Below are 22,968 nucleotides of genomic sequence, written 5' to 3' on the forward strand. Positions count from 1 at the left end.
TAGTGTGAATCATTGTTCTATTGCTATTTGTGGTGTGGTCTACTTAACCTTTGAATATGAGTCATTTTTGAGTTAATGCTTTAAAATGTTATCGCCAAATTGACAGACAGTTTAGATATAATAAATAAATCATTGTGGGTAAGTTTGATCTCCTTTGAACCGTTCATGAAGCCCAAGAGCCGGAGTAGCGTACCGCTTGCTTTCGCATGACATGACAGGTACACAGACACAGTCGGTGATGTATGCTACACCAGCCAAGATGCGGCTTCAGAGGATCTCCAACGGTGGATCCCACTGTAACGTATGTGTTATACATCCATGCCGTCCATCCCATTCTTCCTGGATGGTTTGAAGGTATGAGCCCAAAAATAGGGCAGGTCTATATCTTAAGCGGATCACACTGAAAAAAAGAGTGGTGATTGAACGCTCACCGTTAAAAACTTCCTGGGGCCATCTGAATATTTATTTGCCATCCAACCCGTTGATGAGGTAACAAAGATCTAGATGAAAAGGACCACACAAATGTCAGCCTGATCCAATACTTTTGTATCCGAGAGAAATTTTTAATGGCCAATCACCACGGTTTCCTGTGGTGTGGTCCCCATGGGATTTGAATCTGCTGCATTTTTGAGATCATATATTGAAATGATCTGGTGGAACGGATGGACGGCGTGGATTTAAGAAGCATGCATCATGGTGCGCTCCACTGTCAGGGATACACCGACCTCGGTGGATCCGGGGATCTATCAAGGGGGATCGCGATTTCCACATTTTCTCCGCTCTTCCGAAGCAGCGGGAAGAAAAAAACCCAACGCTCTCTCCTTCTCAGAGAATCCATGGCTCTCCTCCCGAGGACAGCACGCCTCGCCCTACTCTCTTCCCAAAGGGCTGCATCCATCCATACCACCATCCCATCATCATCATTATCATCATCATCTCCAGCTCCATATGCTCGGGCCGCACCGCCATCTACCACGACCGGGCTCTCCAAGGCGGCCGAGTTCGTGATCTCGAAGGTGGATGATCTGATGAACTGGGCCAGGCGCGGGTCCCTCTGGCCCATGACCTTCGGCCTCGCCTGCTGTGCCGTCGAGATGATGCACACCGGCGCCGCCCGCTACGACTTCGACCGTTTTGGCGTCATCTTTCGCCCCAGCCCCCGTCAGTCCGATTGCATGATCGTTGCTGGCACCCTCACCAACAAGATGGCCCCCGCCCTCCGCAAGTATGCCCCTATTCCCCGCCCAATCTGCTCTTTTATCAATGGTTGGATAGAGATTAGGGTTTGTATTTGCTTGAATTGGGGATAAGATGGATGGATTCAGGATTATTTTTTTTTTCAGTTACACTTCTTTTAATTGATGAATTGGAACATGGTTAATGCAAACCCTGGAAGGAGAAGCAAATAGATCAAAGAAAAGAATAAAGAGATTGTGGGAAAGGACCCAACAATACACTAGCAGAATGCTAGAGATCACGAATACAGGACTGTGAGCAAGCTCAACAGTCCTCTAGTTTTGAACTAGAGATCAATTTCCCCTCCTTTAACAGCTACCGTAGAGAAAATAAGAGAATTTCATAAAAGAGAATGTCATCCAACTTGTCTTATTCCATAGGCTATAAGCCTTATTTATAAGCAGTCATTACAATCTGCAATAAAACTATGAAATCTTAAAGATAGAATTCCTAGCTAGCCAATACCTGAGAAAAGAGGAAACTACCTAAATAAGAAAGCATTGTAATTAAGAAAGTCCCTAAATAAGAAAAATATAAAATTACTCCTTGCCTAATATAAAATATGAAAGAAAGAAAATTTCCTAATGTAGAGATTTGAAAGAAAAAAGGAAATTAGAAATGAACTAAAAAGGGATAGTGGGCATTTTCTTGTGCACACATGTGGAGTGTGCATTCTTTTCTTCAAATCTTAATCAATTGGCTTGTGTGGCTATTTGGTTGCATCAATTCCACCTGGCTTTGAAAAAAGCTCGTCCTTGAGAGAAGTCATAATTTCCTACAAAGATCCTCATTTGTAGCGTGTCTTCTTCGGCTTTGCTGGCAGTTGATGGTGGAGACCCACACGCCCGATGGGTAGCTTGTGCATAAAACAGTGTTGAAACACATACCATCTTTTCTTTTGCTTCTTGTTGGTCCTCCACGTTCTAGACGTTGATTATGGCCCCTTGGTCACAGTTAGCTTCTGATTTGCATACCTTGATTGACACAGAGATGGTACTAATGAGTTGACCTCTATAGAGTTTGCTACTATGATTGTAGCACTATCCATCTCTTTAACTATCGAATTGTCCATATTTGTTAAACCTTCAGTCTCTTCAATTGGATCATTTGTCAGTTGATCTTTGGATTTTACTTGAATTTCCTCCGATCTAACAATTGATCTATCAACCAATCCAGAGGAGGATTCCTTTTGGGTCATCACATTATCTATAATCACGTCATTCCTTGGAATGCCATATAAAACATATTGAAGCCCATAAAGCTTTTCCTGTTCAATCAAGGACTCAACGCAAGCTCTCACAAACTCCTTGAGTTCCTTGAATTTATTTTCAATATCTTTCTTGAATGCTGTAATCTCCTTCTTGACTTCTTGCAAATTCTCTTCCCATGTCTCTTGAATGCAACTTTCCTTCCCATGTCTCTTGAACATTCTTGGCCATCACTGATATTTCCATGCAATGGGATGCTTTTGAGTAGCCGACATGTGGTTGTCGTTGCTCATAACATCTGGATGTCCATTGAAAGGAATCTCTAAAAGACCCATATGAAGATGGGAGAGACTTGAGACGATAGGGGTAGTGATTGTGATAGTCAGAATTAGCCAGATAAGAATAACGCGATAGTATGGATGGGTAGGAAAGTCTGGATGGGGATAATTGTTCTAGGTGTATGAACATCTTCCTATTCATAACATCTCCAAACAAGAACATAGGCTGAACTGGCTGGGATTCTATATCTAAGGTTGTGGTCTGTGATGGTTTTTTTTTTTTTTTATAATTTTTTTTTAATTTCGTGAGGAAAAGAGAAAGGGCAAGGAATTGATGGGTTGGAACGGGATTAGGATATAATAGGGTTGGAAGAGAATATAAATAAATTTTTTTAAAGGTACGGTTATGGTTTAAAGGATTTGAGGGAAAAAAGGAAAAGGAATGTTTTAGGGTTTGGTGATTTTGCGATGAGAAAAGGAAAAGAAAAGAAAATGAAAGATGAAGGATTGAGGAAGGAGAAAGACAAAATGGTAGGATTGAGATGAGAAAATTACCTTCTTTAAGTTTACCAAGAGCAGAACCTAGCTTTAATACTAATTTAATGCAAACCCTGAAAGGAGAAGTAAATATATCAAAGAAAAGAATAAAGAGATTGTGGGAAAGGACCCAACAATCCTCTAGCTGAATGCTAGAGATCACGAATGCAAGGCTATGAGCAAGCTCAACAGTTCTTAAGTCTTGAAGTAGAGATTATTTTCCCCCATTTAACAATTACCGTAGAGAAAATAAGAAAATTTCATAAAAGAGAATGTCATCCAACTTGCCTTATTACATAGGCTATAGGCCTTATTTATAATCAATCCTTACAATCTATAATAAAACGATGGAATCTTAAAAATATAATTCATAGCTAGCCAATATATGAGAAAATAGGAAACTGCCTAAATAAAAAATCATTGTAATTAAAAAAGTAAGAAAAATACTTAAATAAGAAAAATGTAAAATTACTCCATGCCTAATATAAAGATATAAAAGAACGAGAAAATTTCTTAATATAGAGATTTGAAATAAAAAAAACAAAATGTAGAAATGAGGTAAAAAGGGAAAGTGGTTATTTTCTTGTGCACACGTGCAGAGTGTGCACGCGTGAGATGTGGGCCTTTCTTCAAATCTTGATCAATTGGCTTGTGTGCCCATTTAGTTGCATCAATGGTTTACCTTTACAGTCGGTGAGTGTGGAACGTTCATTTGGTGGCCATTTGGTTGCATCATGTCCAATGTATAATTCTCAAATGGATGGTGTAAAAAAATACAACAAGAGCTGTTGATCCACACAGTAAAGTGGAAGAGCCCTTGATCGGAAGAATAGGGTTATTCCTGGTTTTTGTATGATTGGTCATCAATTTTTTTTAACCATCAATAGGAAGCATAAATATTGGTGGGTGAAAAAAGAAGAAGAATAAACATTGGCCATTCGTGAGGTGGCTTGACATATAAGTGGTCTAAATTCATATATATTCACCTGTTTAGGGGTCGTTTGGATGCCTGTAAAGTTTTTAAGTTGTAAGCAGTTTGCACTTGAAAAGAGTTTTAGGTGTAAATTGTTTATATGCTATTGTGTTTGGCTTTTAAGTGGTAATCTGTTTACAAGTAAACCAATTGTATGTTTGGCTAACTTGTGAAGTGTTTACAATGTATAAAGTAGGTATTCACACCTCATAGAGCTTGAGGTAGTAAATCTTGCCAAAATCTGCAATCACATATAAAGGACTTGATTTATTTATTTTTTTTGGGGCCCTAGGAAAGCTTCAAAACATGCATTTATTGGATGGATTGGATGTCCTCCACTGATTGCAATCGGCCCTAGATGCAATCTGGAAGTTTTTGATGATGGGCATCCCATCCTTCCCTCTCATGTGGTCCATTTGATGATCAATTGGGCTTTTTCTTTAAGCCATAGGAGAGCATCAAGGGAAGCACATGATGGATAGATTGGATCTACCATACACATCACGGTGGCCCCACACGTCACAAGTGTATATCAACCATGGTGTTATTGGTGTTCCACTATGTATAATGTCCTTTTAGCTGTAAAGACTTTACCCGTAATATGAAACATGGCTTTTTGCTAGGTTTCAGACTACAATTAAAAGCGGTAATGTGTTTATAGCCTGCAAAGCCTTTACAGGCAAATGCAGGGTTTCCAAACAGCCCCTGCAATTCGATTACCTGTAATCCTTTTACAACTTGAGGTTTTTACAAACATCCAAATGACCCCTTAGTGGTCCAAATGAACCGGATAGTTTGTAGCCTATTTGTCTCAATGGTAGTGGATGGTTGAACCATGGAAATTCAACATGCCATACAAAAGAAAAGGTCAATTAGAGATTCTTATTAATTCGTTTATTATCAGAATGTCGCTACTAATTGCCATTCAAAAAAGAAGAAAATATTTTTTAAAAAAGTAATTTAGTTTCTCTAGTGTTGATTTGAATTGCGGAATTGGGTCTACAAGATTTTGAGAGTTACAGTAAAAAGGTGCTTCTTTTTTTTTTTTCTCTCCATGATTTGGTTGCTTGAGGCTTAGGGGGTTCAATCTAGCAAAGTGACAATTTTTTTAATGATCTTCTCCATGAGATTTTCACTTGGAAATGGGTAGTATTTTTAGGGCATTTTTGGTTACATGATCCAAGGCAAAATAAAGCAAAAAGCAATAATTATCTAATGATATTTTAAAAAAGTTGACAATAACTTTTGAAAATGAAAACAATACCCACAAGCACATCCCATTCAATTACAAGAAAAATTGCCCTACTCCTAATTGCCTATTACTTTCACTTCAGAAGCACCTTCTGTTTCTTTCCCAAATCACCCATAAGCCGTCGATAAGCAAAGTCTCCATAAAACCTTTACTTATGAAAAGCCAGACCATGCCCTGCTATTAAAAGATCTATGATAGCAAAGGGTCATAGACCAAGTTCAATTGAATCTTCTTAGAATTACGATCCACACTTGGTTTGTGGGAGGGCAGTGAATGAATGGATGATCGATTGATTCGTCATTAGACGTGCACATAAGGCAAACACTAGGGATGGTCATTGATCATTTTTGAAGATTATCAATAGTCAATATTCTTTTTTCTACCACAAGCCACTCAAAGGCTGCAATCTTCGGAGGAGCGCCGTAATGCCAGACATGAAGATTATCGATGGAATGATAACAATGAATGATGCTGCTCACTTTTTTGTTTCTTGGTTATGAAAAGAATAGTGTTTTTATCACCCTCTTTAAGCCAATTGGCTCGCGATGGCTACCTCCACTTAATCTCCTCCTTTTAGCCAACCAGCATAGTCTAGGCTAGCTTAGACCTCAAAAGTTTTTATTGTTCCAACCACTCGGCCCCTTCCATCTTCATGTTGAAAACTTGATGTTGCTTAAAATGGAGTTCGTCTCGGCTTGCCACTTTCCCTTCACTTCCTATTTCCAAACTAGATCTTCCTTTTTAAGAGCTTCAATTTTTGACATAATATAAAACTAGTATAGCCATGAACCTTAAAAGATTCCCACCACTCTTTGACTAACAAAGGAAAACCTTTGACCTCTAACCACATTAACTGAAACCTTAAAGGTTTGGGCCCCAATCCTCGCCCTCTACCACCAACAAAATTGGGCAATGGTCTGAAATAGGCTTTGTAATGCACATTGAAACACTAAGGGAAACTTCTCCATCCATTAAGGGGATGCAAGTAACCCATCGAGTCTAGACATGGCGACCCAATTCTGACCATTTGACAAAGTGAAATGATGTAGGACAATTAACCACTTGCTCTAAAAGCTCGAACTGTTAGAGTATGGCGAATTAATCCCTTTATCTCATAGCCTAGGCCCCACATCTCATGGGTTAGGACCTCGGCCAAACCCCCTTCGTGAGCCTCAAATCACATGGGCCACCCACCTCAAGTGTGTCCCCGCATCCCACGGGCTACCCCATTCGAGCCTGGTGTGAAATGCGCATTAATCACCTTTGGTAAGGAGTTTCAAACACGAGATCTTCCTCGTGGGCCCCAAATCGCATGGGTCACCCACCCCGTGTGCTCATATATCCAACAGACGACCCCACTCGAGCCCAGTGTGAAAATGCCCCTGCATTAATCACCCCCGGTGAGGAGTCTCGAACACGAGACCTCCCGCTCTAATACCAATTTGATGCAGGACAATTAACCACTTGCTCTAAAAGCTCGAACTGTTAAAGTATGGCGAATTAATCCCTTTATCTCATAGCCCAGGCCCCACATCTCATGGGTTAGGACCTTGGCCGAACCCCATTCGTGGGCCCAAAATCACATGGGCCACCCACCTCAAGTGTGTCCCCTCATCCCACGGGCTCCCCATTCGAGCCCGGTGTGAAATGCGCATTAATCACCCCTGGTAAGGAGTCTCAAACACGAGACCTCCCTCGTGGGCCCCAAATCGCATGGGTCACCCACCTCGTGTGTGCCCTTGCATCCAACAGGCGACCCCACTCAAGCCCAGTGTGAAAATGCCCCTGCATTATGAAACTACCACTCCCAATTGGAAGGTCCACCAAATTGTGCTCTTTTACCTAGCCTAAAAAAGCTATCATGCTGCTTATAATGCACCCCTCGTTGGATTTTACGTACACAAATATGGTGATGTTGAAGATGCCTCCCACGCATCACGGCCCACTAAATAGCTTACAAACCTCACTTAACTCCACCCACATCCTTGCCATTCTAGTTGGCATATTCAGACCATAGATTGCTATAAACAACCATCGAAACTCATCAGAATTTTTTAAAAGTAAAACTGACGCACTGAAATTACCTCCCTACTCTATCTCCTTCGCCTAAATAGGCATATCTCAAGTAACTAGGTTGGCGCCCCCCCCCCCCAAAAAAAAAAAAAGAAGAAAAAAAGAAGAAGAAGAAGAAGAAGAAGAAGAAGACATGCTTCGGGCTACGTGACAGCTTCTTTGTCTCAATCTTGGCATGCGGAGCGAGGCCATAAATGCATTCTAATGTTGATGGCTTGAGATTGATGGTCAAAGCAACATGTGTCCTCCTAACCATAGGCTTAGACGTTCGAGCCTTGCCTCTGAAGCTCGCAATTGCTCCTACCTACCCCCCAAACTTACACGTATGTTGCTTCTCGAAAAGACCAATGCTGACGTAGCAACTTTTTACATCAATCACATTAGAGCTGACATCATATTCAACTCGCCACGTGTCGCTCAGAGATTAAAACCCTCGTCTCCTGGCCACAAATGATCAGTATTGGCATGCCATGTGTCCTCACTACAATTCAGTGCTCTAACGAAGCACATGATCTGTTCCAATGCCCTCTCGAGTTGCTGACAGCTACCTTAGGTGGTCTGCCATTGTCGACCCCATAGCTCCATCTCCTTTCTTCCCTTTTGGCCTCAAGCTCAAATTTCGACTACTTCATTGTTACCCTAACCTCCTCGACCGCAATTACGACTAGCTCTAGGCAACGACGCAACTTTTTTCCTTTGAGCACAAACCCTAGCCAAACAAGCCTCCACTCCATCTACCATTGGCGGTTCAAGGTTGATCACACTTACCTTTCCGAAGAATGACCCCACCATAATGAAGGCTTCCATGAACTAGATTTCCATCAATATACTGTGCACTATGTACCATACTTCTTTCCATCCGAATGATGTCCAATTTGCCCATCTGCACAAGCTCTTCACAATTCTCCCCTTGAACAGAGCCTTGGACATGAGGAGTTTGTTCATCCTCTACCTTTGGGCTTAGTGCCACCGACACCCCCTTCTCTGAGAGAAACTTGAGGACATGTTGGTCTTTCACCACATCATGATTTCATTGAGCCATTTTCACACCTTTTTAATGGAGACTCCTTCCTCCGCCTACACCATCGAGCTCCACCGAAGAGAATCTCAGCATGTTCGAACATATTTTGATGAACTTGAACCACTGGCTTGTCTTCATCATTCTCCCTCCACAATTGTTGCTCTTTCCCCTCACTCCCAACCAAGGTGTTGCGTATTCGTTACATTACGGCCATAAAGGCCGAAACGTATAGGTAACGACCATGATTGTTATGCGATACGAGGGCGAAGAAGTGCAATTGGTTTTCTGAGATCGTATCAGCCGTTACGAGGGCCGTATAGGCTGTTACGGGGCATAACACCATTATCCCCATCACGGTTGAAAAACGTCCATATTTTTTTCTATTTAAATTCATTTCTCTTCTCCTATTTTTATTATTATTATTTTTTTTATTTTTATTTTTCTTATTTCAAAAAATTTCTTAAATTATTCTACAATATATTTTGACCATTTTAAATATATTTTTTAAGATTAAAACCGTAGATTGAAGTGATTTGGGTGAATAGAAACTTCGATGACCATTTTTTTCAAAAAATATAAAAATAGTATTTATGCCTTTTTTATGATTTTTAGTTCTAATGCTCGATTATGATGTGTAAATATTAGAGACACAACCATGTTCACAAATTCACCAGATAACCAGATACAACACTCTCACCATAGAGTGGACCGTTACATTATCATAAATATGTTCAAAACAAAAAATCAATACATATTTGGAATATTTACATTATTCTGGATTTTCTAAATATTTTTCAAAACTTTTCGGGTAAATTTTTTTTTTTTTTTCAATTGTTACAGGGGTCGTAAGTTCGTAATAGTCGTTACACCATTGTATCAGCCAATATGGCCGATACCCATATTAGTAATGGTGGTGACCGTTACGACCACCGTTACTGATACGAAATACCTTGCTCCTAGCCTCCTTCTGGCTCTTTTGAACTTTGGGACTTTGCCCTCTTTTCCTCAGAGAGTCGTTGCCGTAGTGTACCTATATGATACCTCATTTCTCACTCCACCCCCTCCTTTCTAATCCTTCCCCTACACCTTTAAGCCCCATAACCCCCCCCCCCCCCCCACTTCTCCTACTTTGACCCTACCCGTTGGCTCACTGAATCTGGGATGCAAGGAGCTCTTTTTGCAGAGTATTTCATACTGTTGAAGCTTCTCCCATCGAGAGGCTTCATAGCTTTTGTAACCTCCTCCCTCTCCAACTTGTCGAAACTCAACCCTTTGACCCCTTGAGCATCAACACCACCACTTCCGATACTGTCGCCGCCCTTCTGAAGACCCATATGAAGTTTGCTTCCGACCATCCTTCTGAGAAGCTTTCCCCAAAAATAGTAGGAAGGATCGACAAAAGGCTAAGAAGAACCCCCGTTCTTCCCAGTCTGCTTTGATCTCTCACTGACTTGAATCCAATCTTGACCTTGCTTTTTCTCCTTTGGGTCCTTCCCTTTCCCATTATCTTTCCCCCAATCTCCCAATCCTCAATTTGCTCATTTCCATTATCTCTCTCAGTCCTTCTCCGATGGTTCTCCAATGTATATGTCTTGCGTACTTTCTAAACCAGTCAATCGACCTCTAGAAGGACCACGAGTGTCGCCCCTCCGTCCAGCAGCGCTAATGTAGATCTTCTTGTGAACTTCTCTTCTTCCATATCAACCTCTGAAACTAACCCCTCGAGCCAGAAAAGCAAATCCTAATTGGGCTCGAGATCTAAGGCACTCCCTCAATGGCAATCTTCCTTGTGTCCTTGTTCTACTTCAATTTCTTGGTATCGATCTCTCTTGATCTCTTGGAGCCAATGTTTCTGTAGTCCTCTCTTCTCTCATCTTTGATTTCTGGGTTTTGATCTCTCTCTCTCTCTCTCGCTCACTCAAGTTCCATGAGAATTATTAAAACATGGATTCCAATTTTGTGTTCTTGTTTGGATAGCAAGTGAAATCTCATATCCCTCTCACAATGCTCACGTAATTTCTTGTGCCAAGAATCTAAATTATGGAAGATGTAATTGTTGCTTGGTGGAATCTACCCTTTCCTTTGCCATCCAAACTGCACAAATTGTCGCATCAAAGGAAAATCCTTTTTCCTTTTCCATTGTTTGGCATGAAATCTATGTTCTCCAAACATGACCTTAGGCAAGGGGGTTGTTGGGTGATGGAGCCATTTACCCACGTTTGTAGCGGTTGCAACCGCCTCCGGACGTGGGTCATGTCGCCCAACGTTTGGTCGCATAGGGCTGGTTGCGCTACCAAATTTTGTTCATTAAGACCGGCTTCGGTCCTACAACATTTTGTGGTCAAAGCTAGGGTGTTAAGACTTTTGGATGGTTTGTTTGTGCTTCTGGAGGTTGGGCATGACACCTAGAAGCCGATGATGGTCCTCCAGAATGTGATTTGGCGGCCTGGAGATGGTTTAGTCTCTCGTGAATCGTGATGTGTATATGCTTCCGGAGGCTTGACTCATTGCCTGTGGGGAGATCCACTGCTGGAATCTTCATGTGGCTTGTGTGCTAGCAATGGCATTGTCCTTGGTGTACTACGAACCATTAGATTGACTGTTGGAGTGGTGCGAAGTTCGGAGTGGCTGATCCTGGTCCAGGCTTCGTCTTCAGTTTCTGGCTTGCTAGATGATGATCTGTGATGATCTGAACACTTTGAATGATCTCGCTTTTCCATTGACAAACATGATTGCCATGTGAGATCACTAGAAAAGCTTTTTGTACCATGCACGAAGAGAATGATTGATATTTGAATTTGTCGCAGGGCCACCCTGTGATCTGGACCAGCTCTTGTGACTTCTTCATCAGCAACAAACCACACCAGATAATGCTGTAGCAGCAACAAACTTTAACCCAAAAACATCAAGAACCCCATGCTAAAACACTCCTACCCTCTATCAAGAACGAGAAGAGAGTCCCTAGCTGCCCTCTATTTAGCGAGGCAATCTGCTTCAGAATTTGCTTGAGGATGCACATGAGAGAAGGATACAAGCATGCCATAGCAATTATCCAAGGTGTTCTCGATCATAATGGTGAGCTTCCATGAAATCAGTCCACCAGCCCCCTACAAGATCTTCAATAGAACCATGAATTACCCAATCAATAAAAACTTTAGCAAAAATAAAAATCCAGTCTAACCGGTACAATGCAACAACAAAGACACTCTTCTGCAACACACCACATGGTGCATCTATTTGGAAGGGAGATGCAACTCCTTATGATATGATCAAGAGTCAAAATCTTGACTATTTCCCCATGTTCGGAGATGGAAAGTATTTATAGGCAATTTGGTGGGGTTGTTTGCATGAGGAGTGGAGGAGTCATATGAATCATATCCCCATGTTTGGAGTGGTTACAACTGTCTCCGGTGGTAGCCTGAAGTTTGGTTGCACAGGGCTGGTTGCAACCATAGTTTGGTGGATGGACAATGGTTGTGCGACCAAGGTTTGCTCGCCAAGATTTGCTTTGGTCCATGGCCTTTTTAGCCAGATTTCGGGTTTTATGATCTTTCTAGATAATGATCTGAGATGACCCAAATTCTTCGAATGGTTTGGATGAGACGTTTCCACACATGAGATTGCTAGGTGAGATCACCAGAAAAAAGCTTGTCGTCCCATGTGTGAAGAAAAAAATGATATTTGAATTTGTCGCATGGGCCACCTCATGATCTGGACCATCGTTTGTGACTTTTTCACCGCTAACAAACCATGCCGGATAACAGCTCTGGCAACAGGCAACTTTTAACCCAAAAACATCAAGAACCCCATGCTACAAGAGTACTATATCCTATCAAGAACAAGAAAAGAGTCCCTAGCTATTGAGGATGCACATGGGAGAGGTATACAACCATGTCATCATACATATCGAAGCCCTGCTCGATCAAATTAGTGATCCTCCATGCCAATCTTATCTGTTTTAGCCCATTTAACTGTATTACTCAAGTTGCCGTAGATGATATTTGGGGAAGGTTAAACTCAACTGCTACTTAATTCCCTGAAGTAGAGCTGCTGCTTAAGTGTAGTTAAGAGCCATGAACTACAATAGGGCCTAGGAACTCAATCAGTGAGGCATCCGATCGCCCCCTACGAGTGCTGCATTTGGTGAGGGTGGTTGTCCGTGGGAGTGGAGCCATTTCCCCATGTTTGGAGCATTTACAACCGATAGCCATATAGTAAAATAAGTGTAAAATCTGGTTCATGCTACATTTACACTGGGATCCATAATTTGGACATTTTAATTTGACTTATGTATATGCCACGCATGCAATTTCTAAGTAATTTCCAATTTCATGGGGGGTGGTAGAGCTATTTCCCTAGGTTTGGAATGGATGCAACTGATAGCCAGACAATCAAATAAGCGTAAAATCCTGTTCATGATACATCTAAACTAGGATCCATAACCTGGGCAGTTTAATTTGACTTATATGCCATGTATGCAATATTTCTAAGTAATTTCTATGTACCTGCGTATCATCCATTACACACTACTAGAGAATATCAAAGTTTTTATATTTGGAAAACCTTCAAAAGAGGGTTTCTACAATACATCCAGATGTATTGTAATCAAGGTATTCCGTATCGGTAACGGTGGCCGTAATGGTCACCACCATTACCGATACGGGTATCGGCCGTAACGGTTGAAAATTTAGACTTGTCCGAATTTTTTTGAAAAAATATCTAGAAAATTTAAAATAATGTAAATATTCCAAATATGTATTCATTTTTTATTTTTATTTTGAACATGTTTATGGTAGTGTAACAGTCCACTCATTGGTGAGAGTGTTGTATCAGGCTGTCTGGTGAATTTGTGAACATGATTATAAGTCTCTAATGTTTATACATTACAATCAAACACTAGAACTAGAAATTAGAAAAAGGCACAAATACTACTTTTTCAATTAAAAAAAATGGCCCTTATATGTTCTATTCGCTCAAATCACTTCAATTTACGGCTTTAATATTCAAAACTATAGTAAGAGTGGTCGAAATTAGTTGTAAAATGACCTAGGAGAGTTTTTGGAATGAGAAAAGCGAAAAAATGAGAATTTTTTTATTTAAATAGAAAAAAAAGTGGTCGTTTTTTGACCTTTACGGGAGGTATGCCCCGTAACGGCCTTTACGATTACCGTAACGGCTGATTCGGTCTTAAAAAACCAACTGTCCCATTTCACCCCTGTATCGTGTAACGGTCATGACCGTTACCTATACGTATTAGCCTTTACGGGCGTATCGTAACGGATATGGAACACCTTGATTGAAACATGACAAAGCATGACTTTGTCCTTTGAATTTGGTGTCATCTTTCAATGATCCAAACTGTTTATATGGGGGGCCATGCTTTATATGGGGGATAGAAAATAAAAATTCTTAGAATAGAATATTTCAACTCTTTGATCATTGATTCTTTTTATTTGAATATGAACTCTCTCCTTAACATTTTAATAATCAAAGGATTGAAATATCCACTGCTGCCCCTCTATTATGTGTCACTATATACATCCGGTCAAATTTCCCGTGCGTGTGCATTTGTGTGCGTGGGTGCATGTGAGCGCGTATGTATATTATATGCATGCATGTCATCAGCATCACCATCATCGCCACCTTTTCCTAATTAATTGGGGTTGGCTACATGAATCAGCTTCAGCCATTCCATGTGGCAGTTTATGTCACGATGCATACGCTGCGTATGTGTGTGCATTTTTGTTGATGTAGTGCTTTACCAAGAAATAAGAACTTGAAACTTAAATTATAGAAAAGGACAAAAGACTTAAAATGATATTGAGAAGTTCTAATGGGTAATCCTAATTGGATTATTTGTTCCATTACATGAATATTTCAGAAGCATACAAATTGCTGTTTAGAGATTGTTCAACTGTATTAGGATATGTTTTCCAATGTTAACTGTCCTGTTTTTTTTTGCGTTTTAGTGAAGAGTTTTTCATCTGCATGCAATTTGTGTAACCTATGGATGGACATTAGAAGTACACGTTGATTTGGTTGTTGAGATCAGCTGCTCCATTGTCATGATGAAGGGGTCAGGATCACGGTTTAAAAACTCGGCAACATGGGCTGACTTGTTCAGTCCTCAGTCGAGTAGGGACTTGCCTGAATCAGGGCAGAATCGGTCTGACTTGACTGCATCAGGGGGTGACTTGTGTATCGAACTGGATCGGGTCCTACCGAGTCCGAGTCTGCTTGGAGGAGTGGCATCGTACTTGTATATGTCAAAACCATGGTCATGATGCTCCAATATCTGTATAGCCTTACAAGTTACGTGACATTTAGGTTCACTCATGGCATGGTTTTGCAAGCCATGGAAGAATTCTTAGACAACATTGCAGCGCACGGTATGGGTTTGCTGACTGAATGATCCACTTTGAAAAGTTGAGATGTTAACAAAAAAAAAAAGTGTACGTAATAGGCTTTTTTTTTTGGTAGGGGGTCTTAATCTATGCGTTGTGTAACTGAATTGATGCAATTATATTCAAAGTCTATTCATATAATTTATAAATGTAAGAAGACGTGTGGAAACACAAGCAATACATTCAAAAGCAAAATAAGAATCACTAGATTAGGTTTTGATTTTTTTTTTTTTTTTTTTTCAATTTTCCGCAACTCAGTCCTTCTCCTCCAAATCTCGAAATTGAAGTTCCCAATCCATGATTTTCATGCCATGTAAAACATGAAAAATATGGATTGGTAAAAATTTGACACTGATTTAACATGATTTATAGGAAAAAAGGATTGAAAATAAAAAAAAATGCTCACCGGATTGAACATGTGGGATATAAAAAAATGCTCACTGGATCACAAGCATAAACTATTATAAAATCCCATGCGTTTAGAGGTTTAAGTACAAAACAAATTTCACATTGCCTAAACTCTCAATTCTCAAATTTCACATGCCATGCACATACCATAGTGGACCCCACACATGTGGGCCATGGCATAAAACACCACAAAAGACCCCACGCATGTGGGCCATGGTGCAAAACACCATAGTAAACCCCATGCATGTTGCCCACGTGATGGTTGGATGGCTCAAATACATGCCATACACACCACAGTAGGCCCCACACATCTTTGTTTTAGAAAAAATAAATATCCATAAGAATCAGCCTCTAAAAAAGAAAAAATAATCACAGATTTTCAGCAGAAATAAAAAGAAAACTCATTAAGAAAGATTAAAGGGCCAAAACATACCTTAAATAGAGATTTAATCAACCGGAAACTGATTTTTTTGAGCTATGTAGCGGTGCAGCTGCGAAATGGGGGGAACGTGATTTCTTCGTTGTTTGGGCTTCAATGCTCTTGAAAATACAACAATAAGATGCTCCTATGAGGCCAATTCAATGCCCCAAATTTCGTCTTCAAGGGACCTTTGGATCGAGAGAATCGAAGTTCTCCAAGGAAGCTTGCTACGGCAAGTGCGGCATTGAGATAGGGCTTTCGAAAGAAAGCCCTCAAAACCTTATAAGTTAAAAAGGTTTTTATTAAAATATAGGTCTCCCACCATCTACTAAGAGAAAAAAAGTCTCATCCGTACATTTGGAGTGCCATTTTTGAATGGTTTAGATTGTAGAAAAGGTTAAATGAGTACATATTTATAACCTACGCAGTGCCGGGTGTGTGAAGGATGGTCTGGATAGATCTACATGACGCCACGTTTGAGAAATATGAGCCACCACCATTTTAAAACACTTTACAAACTCACAGAATAAAATACATCTTTTAGGTGTATGCTATTCACGTTACACGCTACATGTGTAGCGTACGCTATAGGGGAAATACGCTATTTCAATGCGCTACGTAGTGTACGCTACACGCTATGCTACAACGCTATTCACAACACTGGGTTAAACTTCCCACTCCTTGGGCGTGACTTCATGTTTCTAATTAGGTATTTGTATTGTCCTATTACTGTCCCACAATAGTAGCTGGGAGCTGGCATAGTTAGGGCAGATCTTCGTGGTTGTGATTGAAGTCCTGAACCACTAGCTTGTATATGTGACACTTTAAGGAGTCAGAGATGGCCAATGTCCATTGCTTCTAGATTGTAGATCTTATGAATACTTCTTTGAAGATGTAAGCCAGAAATGGGGAAGGAAAGAGAGGTTAATGCCTTTGAAAATACAATGGGGAAGGGAAGAGAGGTTCATTGCGTGTCGTCTTCGTCGCCATCATCATCATCATCGTCTTGGCATCTCTCCCAGCAATTTGGCTGCGCTTCCGAATGGTAGATTGACACACGTTTTATGATGTGTGCCCACTGGACAACAACCTTCATGTTTTAGTCTGGATCTGGAACTCCATGGCAAAGGTTCACTAGGAATGAGAAGAGATAAGGTTGATCAAATAAAATTGCCACTCAGCATTTTAGTAAAGTACATTTGTAATAAAGTGAACAATTGGAAAAAAAAGTCACGAAGGGAAATAAAAAGTTGTGATTTCTGTCAGCAGCATAGATTTTTCATGTTCAAGATCAAATTGCATGTTCGGTTAAAAGGGGCTGTAAACCTAAGGGCCTGTTTGGTAGATGCCTAAAAAGGAGTTCATCTTATTTTAATTAATGGTAATTATGTATTAGAGATCTTGGACTCTATTGCATAATTGTTGTTAGGATGAATTCATCGTGTATTAGAGATCAAGATCTGTAATAAGTTATTATGATGAACTAAAATGAGATGAACTCACTCTTCAAAAAAAAAAAAAAACAAGAAGAAAGAGACAAACTCATTTTTAGGAGTCTACCAAACACAGACTAAGTACACACACACACACAGATATATATAAGAAACTATCTCTCAACAGCCGAAATGAAAGCCAGCTTTGGAAGACTTTTCCCCGTATAGCTTCCACTGAATGCAAGCATCCCCATTTCTTTCACTGAATCTTTCTAGAAACAACAGGATATGGAATCATGTTAACTCATGTTTAAAATGTTTTTTCAGGGTTTATGACCAGATGCCCGAGCCTCGCTGGGTCATCTCCATGGGCAGCTGTGCAAACGGTGGTGGTTACTATCACTACTCGTACTCTGTTGTTCGGGGATGCGACAGGATTGTTCCTGTCGACATTTATGTGCCTGGGTGCCCCCCAACAGCCGAGGCTTTACTCTACGGAGTTCTTCAGCTGCAGAAGAAGATTAACCGGCGAAAAGATTTCCTCGTTTGGTGGACCAAGTGAAGAACCCCTTCAATCAGCCTTGGGCCTCCAAATGATGGTGTTCCGAATATCTGTTTCTCCTATGAATGAATAAAGGTAGCCGTGGAAGGACTCAATAGTTTGTGCTATGTTTTCTATTACTGATATTTTGTTAAACCTTGTGGTTATTTTGTTTAAATCTTCAACATGGTGGAAGTGCAGACTGGTGTAGTTTGTTTTTATGAAATCATTTTATGTTGTGATATGTGTATGACGATACAATCTTTCAAGTTCTATTGCCTTAGTGACCATGTCATGAATTAAGGAGTATGCCTTCCAAGTTCTATTGCATTAGAAGTTTGGAAGTGATTTTAATCTGACCACATTGTTTTGGTCAATATCCATACAGTAGCTTGCTTGGTAGTTGTTGATTTCACTCTGGTTGTGCGTTGATCGTGCATGCATACGTGTCTGGTGGTATTGTATTCCGTGTGTGCGTGCATGTGTCATGGTGCAAAACTTGTTTTCTGTACTTTATATACATTCTGTATTATCTACTTGTATGTATTTGTATTTTTGATACATGTATGTGTGTTTTTTGTTTTTCATGGTATAAAATGTTATTTATTTATTTAATGTATTTATACATATATTCTATCGGTTTACTCAATAGGATATCTTGGATTTAGTATGCTTACTCAATGGGATATCCTCTTTTGATATCTTGGATGTAGTATGTTTACTCAATAGGATATCCTCTTTCCAATTCTTAGTTACTTTTTCCCCTTTGAGGAAGATAAGGCTTGAAAGAAGAGAAGTAGACATGAAAAATAGTAACAAAATTTTCTAACACAGTTGTTCTATTTTGCAATTTGGACCATCTTCAGCAGTTAAATCTCTAATGCATATTTGTTCTGTTTTTCAATTTGGACCATCTTCATCAGTTAAATCCTTCATTTATCTAACTTGTGATTAATACAAATTCCATCAACTAATATGTAGTTCACTTGGTTGCTAGCATACACTGGATTGAGTCCTTGCAACTTTTTGTAAAAAAATTGCATCGTGTTGGTTGCCTTCAATAAATGAACCAATGGGCTACATATAATGCTGAAAATGTCTCCTGAGATCTATTGACGTGTAGTATGAGCTCTGAGGTATCTGTCGGCTCAACATCATAAATCAAGAAACAATTGTTTGGCATAAAGGCCCAAGAAACTGTGAATGCTTAGAATCCTTTTATTTAGTGTCTTGTTTGATTGTCCTCTCCAAGCCTCTTGAATTTCTGGTTCGTTTTTTTTTTCCAGTGGCTGTTGCAGTGATAAATCTTCTATTTGTTATTCCTTAAAAATTCTGGTGTTAAGTTGAGGTCCTATGTCTTTAATCTTTGCTATTTTGTCTTTTATATTTAACCTCTTACACCTATTTATTTTTCTCTTTTTGAGCATATAATGAATGATCTATTATTATTAATTTGTTTTCTGTTACTATTATGAATTTCTTTTAGCTGTTTATAAATTATAATGGATTTTTTTAATTGGCTGCTTGCTTGTTTCTTTTGAACTCTATGGGGCGTCCTTTTCTCTAGCATTTGTATATATATTTTTCGGTGCTAATATATGATTTGTATATTAAACCTTCCATACTCGCCTCTGTATTTCTCACTGCTACTGGACATGATTTGTGTGGCTGATTTTAGTACAATTCATTTGTTCTCTTTAAATGTTAGGCTTTAAGTGCTATTGTTACTTCGATTTCCTTATTCTAATTTATTTTATTTTAAATTCATTTCTTATGTTTTACTTGGCTGAGTGTTTTATGTCAGGCATGTTATCCTTGGAAAAGCTAGTCATATACTTTGTACTACTAAATTTTTATTAATTTGTTAACTGATTATGCACCTTTTTTTAAAAAAATATATATTTTTAAAATTTTTTTTTTTTGGGGTTAGCTTGTTAGTACACACCCATGTCATTACACACACTCCATGTTAGCCACCCTCGCTAGGGATCGATACCAAGACCTCGTGTGTTGAAACGAGGTGTCTCCCTTCAGTCTGCCAGTTGAGCTATGGATCTGGGTGTAAACTGATTATGCACCTGTTATTTCATATGAACCTCTGGGTTTCCTCGTGCAAAATCTACGAGCAGTTCTATGTACTTATTTTTTGACTGCTGCTGCAGTACATTCTTGTACTGTTCCTCCTATCGGAAATATGTACGTCTATTTTTCTTTGAAAAAAGAGAAAAACAAAAGCGAAAAGTATGCAAGGTATATGTTGAAATTATTTATGTACAGATAAACTTCTTAGACAGCTGTACTTAGTAATCCCGATTTACTTCCCTGGGATTTAGCCTGTTTGATTTTCCGGTGAACTGGAAAATAGTATAAAAAAGTAATAATTATTTCCTCATACATTTACAACATACCTGATTTGACTGCTTACATTTTGACACGAAAACCAAGAATATTTGAAAATATCTATGGGTCCCACTGTGATGCATTTAACTTATCCACACCGTTCATCCATTATTCCAATTGAATTTATAGCATAGGTAAAAAAAAATGAGGCATATCCAATACTCAAGTGGACCACGTCATACGAAACAGGGAAACGAATACTTACCGTTAAAAACTTTGTGTGGCCACTGTTTCTTTTGGCGTGGGCCACTTGAGTATTGGATCTGCTTCATTTTTTGTCTCATGCCTCAAAGTATTGTAGTAAAACAGATGGACGGAATGGATATATCATATGCATTACCTTGCAGTTCAAAAATTAAAATTACCTCTTTTAAACCAATTTCAAAGGCACAAATTCCTATAAATTTTCAAACACGATGACTATTTACAATGTATTTCCCATTGCTTTGAAAAAACAAACAGGCCTAAGTGCTGGTGCTTGTTTCTGCATCTCCATTTCATTGGGTGGTTATTCTGATTTCCTGCTTGGTATTGATTGTTTCCAAGTTTGTGCTAGTATTTTTGTTCCTTTTTTTAGTGTGTGTTTGGTTTTCCAATTTCACCCCTATCTTTAAGTTTGGAGAGTGAGGGCATGTTAAGGTGGTGACTCAGCAATTGGCCACATGAATGGTTCATGCTGCTATATTTCTGTTCTCAAAATGCAGATCCATCCAATTTTTTTTTGGGTTGGTTGTTTAGTGTCAAGCAGTTGCAGTTGTACTCATGTTTGGCTGTGGGAAACTGCTGGCTGAGAGAGGGCCCCTTTTGTTAAATCTGAAGCCTGAATCTAAAGTCTGAATCTGAAGTTAGAAAATATTGAGTCTAGAACAACCTGTTTGTTAACTAACGTCGGAAATGTTTGAAATATTTTTATTTGATACATTTGCCCGTCTCCTCATGAAACAGTCGTGATTGAATCCCTACCATTAAAAGCTTCATGGATTCCACCAAAATTTTATTTGCCATCCAAATTATTGATAAGGTCAAAAAGACCTAAATGAAGAGACCACACAAATATCATCTTAATCCAAAGCTTTTGTGGCTCACAAGAAATTTTTAATTGTCATTTACCACAGTTTTGTGGACTGTGGTCCATCTGAGATTTGGATCTGCTTCATTTTTTGGATCATGCCTAAGAATGAGCTTTCTATATGAATGGACTGGATAACATGGATGTAGTCACAAACAGTGGGCCTTAGGAGGATTTTAATTTTGGATATCTAATCATCATTGTTTTCCTGTGGTGTGGTTCACCTGAGATTTATATCCCTCTCAGTTTTGGGATCAAGCCCTAAAATGATCTATAAAAATGGCTGAAAAACATATATCATGGTGGGGCCCACAGAGAGTAGCCAATCCATTTTCCACGGATGGGGAGGCAGATTGGCTAGTGATGGCCGTGGGTTTCCTGCGGAAGCCTTCGGCATCAAGATCCTGAGCAAGGATTCTGTGTGGGGTCACTGCAATGTTTGTGAGAAAGCCAGCCGTTTTTTTAAAAGATCATTTTAGGACGTGCGACCAAAAATAAGGTGTATCCAAAACTTAAATGGGCGACACTAAAGGAAACAGTGGGGATTTCGTGACCACCGTTGGATCACCTCATTTTTTGTATAATGTCCTAAAATGATATCTAAAAATGGATGGACGGGTTGAATTTCACACAAACATCAGGGACCCACACAGAATCCTTGCGTAGGAACTTACTGTGAAAGGCTTTTGCAGGAAATCCGCGTCCGATAGTGATCCCGCAACTGGCCAATGGTTACACGTCGGTGTTCTCTGGGCTTCACCATGATGTATTCATTTAATCCACTCCGACCATCTATATTTTCAGGTTATTTTATGACATGATCCCAAAATTGAGGTACATCCAAATCTCAATTGGATCACACCATAGGAAACAGTGTTGATTCAACGCCCACCATTAAAAACCTACTGGGCCCACAAAAGTATTGGATCATGTTGATATTTGTTTTTCCCTATTATTTTCCTGTGGTGTAGTCCACCTGAGATTTATATATACCTCATTTTTTGTATCAATCAATAAATTGATCTGGACAAATGGATGGACGGTGTAGATGAAACACAGACATCACGGTGGCCCAAAGAGCACCGACCACTAGCCACCTTGCTAATGGCAGCCTCACTGGCCAAACAGCGTCCCCTGGGAGGCCGATTCCACTGGAAAGTCTTCCGCATGAAGTGGGACGTTGGAAATCTAGGTGGGGCCCACCGTAATGTTTGTGTGAAATCCATCCGTTTTGTGAGATCATTTTAAGTCATGGGACCTAAAATAAACTAGATCCAGTACTCAAATGGGCGGAAAACGTGAGGATTGGATGTCCATAATTGAAATATTCATTGGCCAAAAAACTTTTCAATCACGATAGTATTTATGGTTTGAGTTCATCTCACTGGCAATGATGTTACGAACGGTATTGATGGCACGTAAACATCATTGTCGACCATGGGGAGGTTTCAACGGTAGGAATTTTCCTACCCACCTTTTCCTTTAGTGCGGCCCACTTGAGTCTTGTATCATGCTCATTTTTGGTTTGGAGTCCTGAAATGATCTCAAAACACAGATGGACAGGTTAGATTTATCACAAACATAACAGTGGGCCCCACCTAAGTTTCAAGCCCCGGAGTTTTCTACTAAAGGCTTTTGCACAAAATCTGCACCCAAATCTGGTTGGAGATGGCCGACTACCCCCATCAAGATCTAGCTAGAGACGGATATTGAA

The 22,968-nt window shown here is 39.7% G+C and overlaps 1 protein-coding gene across 1 annotated transcript; it reads left to right on the top strand.

Annotated features, from left to right (window-relative positions):
• The first annotated feature begins 647 nt into the window (after window positions 1–647).
• On the top strand, window positions 648–18,023 carry LOC131228613 (uncharacterized). The gene is made up of 2 exons (XM_058224388.1): window positions 648–1,225; window positions 17,572–18,023. Exons 1-2 carry the CDS (start codon window positions 663–665, stop codon window positions 17,804–17,806), a joined length of 798 nt encoding a protein of 265 aa, XP_058080371.1. The 5' UTR covers window positions 648–662; the 3' UTR covers window positions 17,807–18,023.
• The last annotated feature ends 4,945 nt before the right edge of the window (window positions 18,024–22,968 follow it).

The sequence above is a fragment of the Magnolia sinica genome, chromosome 16 (assembly GCF_029962835.1).
Source record: "Magnolia sinica isolate HGM2019 chromosome 16, MsV1, whole genome shotgun sequence".
NCBI lineage: Eukaryota > Viridiplantae > Streptophyta > Magnoliopsida > Magnoliales > Magnoliaceae > Magnolia > Magnolia sinica.